This window comes from Nicotiana tabacum, chromosome 14 (genome assembly GCF_000715075.1).
Source record: "Nicotiana tabacum cultivar K326 chromosome 14, ASM71507v2, whole genome shotgun sequence".
Lineage (NCBI taxonomy): Eukaryota > Viridiplantae > Streptophyta > Magnoliopsida > Solanales > Solanaceae > Nicotiana > Nicotiana tabacum.
In genome coordinates this window covers 86,654,779-86,662,109 of record NC_134093.1, presented here as the reverse complement: position 1 = coordinate 86,662,109, position 7,331 = coordinate 86,654,779, and the positions used below count along the sequence as shown (strand labels likewise).

The 7,331-nt window shown below is 33.9% G+C and overlaps 1 protein-coding gene across 1 annotated transcript; it reads right to left on the bottom strand.

Moving 5' to 3' along the window:
- Window positions 1-4,111: 4,111 nt before the first annotated feature.
- LOC107772089 (transcription factor CYCLOIDEA-like) lies at window positions 4,112-6,942 on the bottom strand. The gene is made up of 4 exons (XM_016591578.1): window positions 6,251-6,942; window positions 5,491-5,856; window positions 5,078-5,142; window positions 4,112-4,236 (listed from the first exon to the last, which is right to left on the bottom strand). Exons 1-3 carry the CDS (start codon window positions 6,717-6,719, stop codon window positions 5,090-5,092), a joined length of 888 nt encoding a protein of 295 aa, XP_016447064.1. The 5' UTR covers window positions 6,720-6,942; the 3' UTR covers window positions 4,112-4,236; window positions 5,078-5,089.
- Window positions 6,943-7,331: the final 389 nt, after the last annotated feature.

The window sequence follows — 7,331 nt, the reverse complement described above, 5'->3', positions numbered from 1 at the left end:
TGGGGCCCACGTCTCGGAATCCGGTAAAAATTATAAAATCCGAACCTCCATTCAACCACGAGTCCAACCATACCAAAATTACTCAAATCCGACCACAACTCGGCCTTCAAATCCTCAATTTAAACTAAGAGGGTTTCAAACTTTTCCAATTTAATTCACCAATTAAATGATAAAAACAACCATGGATTTGGGTAATTTAACCAATATTGAGTTAAAAACACTTACCCCATTGTTTTCTCTGAAAACCGCCCAAATTTCGCCTCAATCCGAGCTCCAAATCGTTATAAATGGAAAATGGGACGAAGTCCCACTTTCTGGACTTAAACTTTCTGTCCAGACCTCTCTTCTTCGCGAACGCGACAGGTCCCTCGCGTTCGCAAAGCACAAAATGTGCTTCCCAACATTTGTTCTTCGCGAATGCGAGACATTGCTCTCGAACGCGATACTTTACGGAGCCCTTCTTCGCGAACGCGAGCTCCCCTTGGCGAACGCGATGCACAACCCAGCTCCTCTTAGCGAACGCGAGACCACCTCGCGAACGCGAAGAGTAAATCCTGCCTGCCTGAGATTCCTCTTCGCAAACGCGATGAAGGAAACCAGATGGTGCATCAGAAAAATTCCAGCAGAGTTCCAAGTCTAAAATCTAACCCGTTAACCATCCGAAACTCACCCGAGCCCCTCAGGACCTCAACCAAATATACCAACAAGTCCTAAAATATCATACGAACTTAGTCAAACCCTCAAATCACCTAAAACAACGCTAAAACCATGAATTACACCCCAATTCAAGCCTAATAAACTTTGAAATTTCTAATTTCTACAAACGACTCCGGAACCTATCAAATCACGTCGGATTGACCTCAAATTTTGCACACAAGTCACATTTCACATTACGGACGTATTTCAATTTTCAGAATCAGATTCCGACCTCGATATCAAAAAGTCAACCTCCGGTCAAACTTTCCAAAAATTCAACTTTCGGCAATTCAAGCCAAATTCCACTACGGACCTCTAAATAATTTTCCGGACACGTTCCTAAGTCCAAAATCACCATACGCAGCTATTGGAATCATTAAAATTCGAATCCGAGGTCGTTTACATATAAGTCCGCATCCGGTCACTATTTTAACTTAAGCTTTAAACCTTGGAACTAAGTGTTCTAATTCTTTCAAAAGCCTCACTGAACCCGAATCAATTACCCCACCAATTCACACAACAACTATAAAGTACAATTTGAGAAGTAAATGGAAAAACATGATTGTAATACTCAATACGACCGACCAGGTCGTTACATAATAATTAGCAATAAATTAAACATGACAAAAGGTTTATGTTCAACACACATTATAATCACGTAAACGTGCCAAATATTATGATAAGAATGAGGAACACACGAAATGAAAAACATTACTTAGAAGTTTAGCACTATTCGTTTTAGTTCTGAATAGTACATTTTGAAGAATAGCTAGCTTTCGTTCAAAAATTAAACCAGAAGATAGGTCAAATACATAGACAACAACAACAACAACCCAGTATAATTCCATTAGTGAGGTCTGAGGAGGGTAGTGTGTACGCAGACCTTACCCCTACCCTGGGGTAGAGAGGCTGTTTCCAAATGACCTTCGGCATCCTTCCCTTCAAAAACTTCCCACCTTACTCTTGGGGTGATTCGAACTCACAACCTCTTGGTTGGAAGTGGAGGGTTTCCCACCTTGCTCTTGCTCTTGGGGTGACTCGAACTCACAACCTCTTGGTTGGAAGTGGAGGATTTCCCACCTTGCTCTTGGGGTGACTCGAACTCACAACCTCTTGGTTGAAAGTGGAGGGTGCTTACCATCAGAGCAACCCACCTTGTCATGGGTCAAATACATAGACGACCCTCTAAATTGGGCATAAAATTCAATTTAGATACCTTCTTTTAGTTGTGTCTATTAAACATTTGATTTTCTTTTCAAATGACTATTCGCGTACTCATATACATATTCCTTTATTAATTATAATTATAATGATAATGATAATTACGCTGATTAACTACTTTTGACTTTTACAGTTTCGATAAATTAAATCTCTACATAAATAGTTGGTCGGATTTACTGTTTAGTTTTTTTAGCCGATATACATAAATATACTGATTATATACGGTTATACACATATTATACATGTATTAGCATATATAATACATATGTCGTCTATCAGAGGCGGATCTAGAATTTAAACTATATGGATTCAACCTTTAAGATTTTTTGTATTTAATTCATTATGCTTTTAAAGTTATGAATTCACATCGAATATTTGACTTTTTTAATACATAAATTTATGTTATGCACCGAAAATTATGGGTTCTAATTAAGTCAATTTTTACAGCTATCATTGCGTATTTAAATACTCAAATCAAACTTCACCAAACAAAAGAAAAATCTGGTATTGACTACAACAATTGATCAAATCTCGCATGTCCCATCTGGTCTGAATTCTGAACCATGCTTGGACCTTCAAAGCTACTGACAATGGTAGTGCAAAATCAGCGACCGCATGCACCATCAAAAGGGTTGTGTTGAAGTTCCTAGCGATGCACATTTTAATTTAACTATAGCTATAATATCTTTCTTAAGATAATATTTGTAAAATTTATTAGAATTTCAGCATATACATGAATTATATTAATCCGTAGTAGCAAACTGTGTCTAAGCGGAACCATGGAGGAGATTCTCCCACAATTCAAGTTTACATGTTCGACCTTCTTCTAGCTTTAACATACTACCTCTAGCCCGTTTCAATTTATTTGACACTTCTTACGTTTTTTTCAATCTCGAAAAAAGGATACCTATTTAATAATAATAACTTCAAATTACCAATTTTATATTTAGTGAGTCAATTAATAACCATATAAATATTTATAACTCATTTTAGAATTTAGAGTATACATTTTAAAAGTCTTATTTTTTTTTTCTAAACTTTGTGCTCAATCAAATACCATTGAATAAATTAGGAGGGAGTATTAAATTCAGTGTTTGTTTCTTCTTTCACTTTATAGGTCACAGTGTCTTCTTCCATTCCATTGCAAGAAAAAATATTGTTAATGCCCAGAGAGAAGCAGATCTTCTGCCTCTTACGTTCCCAAGTTATTCTGCTTTGTTTTCCCAGGTTTTACGCACGTCATTCAAACAAGGTTTTAACTTTGTCTTTTCTATTGCTGTAGTAGGACAGTTGTTAAGGAGTATTATATGAATATCAACCTTAGTAGTAGTAGTAGTTGTAGTAGTAATCATTAGATTTTTTCCATTAATTTTGAATCAGTAAAAACTGAAAAGTGACACAAGTCTTCATCGGATCAAAGTCTGAGGAACTTTGGGAAATACCGCAGACGTCGTCAAGAGCACTTATTACGTTAACAGTGCACTATAACTCTTACTCATATCAATGGATGCACAATTATAAAAAAAGAAAAATTAAATAATATGTTTGATTTAAAAAACAAAAATTAAAATAATTGTAAGAATCCTGAAAATAACGAATGTTGATCCCATTTAGCTACAGTATGCGTGAGTCCTAAATATTAGAATTAATTACGTAAAAGTTCAAATAAAGAAAGATTTAAACTAAAAAATTTAATTTATTTTAAATCCCTAAAATTTAGAAAAATAATTAAAAGACTATTTTGTTTAGTATTAAATTAATTTTTAAAAGGTAAAAAAGATAAATAAATTTTAATTAGAAGCTTCATACTTTTAGTATAACACAGATACGATGGAAACAATAAATGTAATTATTTTCAGATTCAATTTATATTTTCGACGAAGAATTTTTATGTTATGTTTTAATCTATTTTTAGGGCAAATGCATATAACTAGAAGCAATCACACTTGGATCTCAGGGTAAGTGAAATGTAATTCCCCACTTCTAGACCTCCAATAGTTTCTGCTTGAATTGAAGATGGCATATATCTTATGACTCATGGTAGATGAGATCTTCACGGGGTTGGATTTAGAATTTTAAGTTTTTAAGTTCTAAATTCTAGAAAAAATAACTTATTGGATTTTGAATAAATTACGTATACATATTCAATGTATTTCATAACACAAATATAAGGTTTTGATCAAAGTTACTGGATTGTGTCAAACCCTTAGCTAGAACTTCAACTCCGCCTCTGATCGCGTTCATGAAAGTCCAATTTGAGAAGCCTTGTTAGAAAGGACTGTGACTTTGTTGTAAGAGATAGCTGAAGTCATTTACCACCTGGCAAACGATTCTAAAGCTGTGACAGTGTGACATATATATGTATGAAGATGTTATTAAGCAAAGGATTTAACTTATGCGTGCTAAATAAAATATAATTGATTTCTACAGCATCAGTGAATTTTACATTGTTATAGTAGAGGATTTATTTTATTTTTTATATACACAGTATCAAATATGTCTTATTTCAAAGAGTTATCTATTTTGTATGTCATACATATAAACCTAAGTGACAAATGTTTGTTAAAAAAAAAGATTTTGTGTTTGTTGGTTTGGAGTAAAGACTAGGTAAAACCGTAAAACTCAGACAATCAACTTATCTAATTGATTAGTGATTTCGATAGGTGATAAGTTATTTTGTAATTAAATCATTTTTAATTGTCGAGAAGAAATCTTCTGATTTCTCCATCTTTTCTCAAATTATTTAAAATACAATTTCACAAACATGTATCAGTATGGGAAACATACATAAGAAAATACTCGGTAGACTTACAAGCATGGACATTCCAGCAGTAGTGTAGTTAGACTATAGATATATATGCAAGACATATGTGTCATGTTAATTGACTAAACATCCAATGTGAGTAAGTTTTTACCTAAATATATATGTGAAAAAAATTATAAATTTACTAATACATATATTAAATTTTAAACCCATCATTACAAAAGTCTAATAGTTCATCGGTGAGAATATAAAGTTTACAACCCATTAAATCTAAATTTTTAAATTTGCCCTATACCAAAAACCACATTCCATACTTGTGGAGAGAGAGAAAACGGAGAAAGAAACAAAGCACCTATATGAAGTATCAAACCTTAAAAACAAGAAAGTTTAGCTTACACTGTTCCCATATTAGATTTGATTGCTATGACTTGAGTCCCATTGTTTCCAGCGACCTTGAAGTTCTGGAAAAAAAGAACATTGAAATGATATTGAGTTTAAATTTTATGCACCGATGGTGAAAAAAATATTTATACAATTAAATCAATTGTAAGATAATTATTATAAATTTTGAGTTTAAATTATATACATCGTCAATATAAAGAATTATTTATACTATCAAGTCACCCAAATAATATCTATATGTAACCTTTCTTAAACTGTAGAATTTGTAATTTTCAATTGTAATCTTGAAAATTAGACAGATTACCCTCTACAACATGTAAAAGTGGCCTGATGGTGTAAAACTTCTTACACCGACAGTGTATATAACTTAAACTCGTAATTAAGATAAGCATTAATTAATTTATAACCTGAAGTTGTGCCCTTGTCCAAATTCTCAGTGTTGAAAGAAGAGCTACCATAGTAGGTAGTTGATGACTCTATAGGAGCAGAGAAATTTGGGTGAAAACTAGATCTGATCAACTGAGAAGTTGACCTCTGGCTAGTTTCAATTCTACTCCACATTTTCTTGATTGTTCTTTCCCTAGCTCTTGCTCTTGCCTTCGCCCTTGACTCTCTTGCAACTAGGACAAGATCTGTTGCCTCATCTTTTACTTCTTTCTTTTCTTTTGCTCTTTTGGGCTTTCTTTCCGAACCCTCATTTGTTGTTATGGCCAGGTCTTCACACTGTGAAGCACAATCCTTGGCGGTCTCATTGCAGCTCGACTTCGTTGCTCCTACATAAATAAAATAGAATATTTGAAATATTGTCACTAGCTAGAAAGGACTATACATCAAAAAGCATCTTCATTTCTAGAGCTTAAAGGAGGTTTTCAAAGTTAAAACAATACTATGCTAATAGAAGCTGACTAACTTCAAGTGTGTAGTTAGTTCTCAAGCGATTCTTTTGGATCAACAACAATAACAACGACAACAAACCTAGTGAAATCTCACAAATGAGGTCATGAGAGGGTAATGTATACGGAGTCCTTACCTCCATCTTATGAAGGTGGAGATGTCCTAATTTTCGAGTTCTAAGCAGGACAAGAAGGGACTCGCGGAGGGTGGGAGAGCCTTCCCTAGAAAAAAACCTAATAAGACTCATTCTAATACTGAGGATTGGGATCGAACCTGCAATCTTTGGGTGATGATCCTGATGAGTTGACCAATTAGCGAGCTCCTCAATGGCTAGTTTCGAGTTAGTGAAAAGCCAATCAAGGGTTTTGCTTGGTTTGTCAAAACCTAGTATTTCTTGAAGATCAAAGAACTTTCGAGCAATGGCAATGGACAATCTCACTCTCCGATCTCTTGGACCTTGAGATGTTAAAATTTTACTAAACCTCTCTCTTTTCTTGGGTTTCTTGTTGATGGGAAATGACCTTAAGGAATTATCACTATGATTTTGATGGTAATTTGGAGAGTTGATAATATTGTTTGCTGAGAGTGTCATGTTCTTAGCAAAGTGATGAGAAGATAACTGATTTTGGTAATGATGAAGGAGAATTTGGTTACCATTGAGGCCAAGAAAGGGAGAGGAGCTGTGAAAGGATAATGAAGGGTGAGGAGGAGGGTTTCCAGTACTGTTACTGGCAGGGAACATTTTGGTCAAAGGAAATTTAATTAGGGTTGTGGAATTTGGATTCCTTCTCTCTCTAAAAAATATTGAAGAAACAAAAATCTTTTTAAAGCAAGTAATTACAACAACTGCACACAAGCTCCATGCATTAAGAGTGTTTTGGCTTTCACCAAAACAAAGGATGGAGAATTCTTTCTCCTTTTTTTGCCCCCCTAAGGCTAGGATTGCTAAACTGAGAATGTGTTCTAAAGACAAGAAAGAAGGAGCTTTTTAAATCAATCGGTGAGACAACTAGGGGAAAGTTAGGGGAATTCTCGCTTACTATATCGCTTCATTTAAGTCTATCTTAATTTAACAAACAACAAGAATAATACGTAATAATTATTATCATAACAAATTTAGTTTTTCCAGCATGAAATGTTTTCTATATTTTCTAGTGACATATAAATCTATCATAAAGATTAAAAACTCATAGCAAATATTATAGACCTATAAAGTAACCGCACAAATTAATATGATTAAAATTAATTCGAACTCGGTGAGTATCAATATACTTTTTTTCTTTTTTAATCTGGTTAATTCATAAAAGAAAAGCTATAAGTTTCTATTGATTTTTGGCTATGGAGAATATCTATT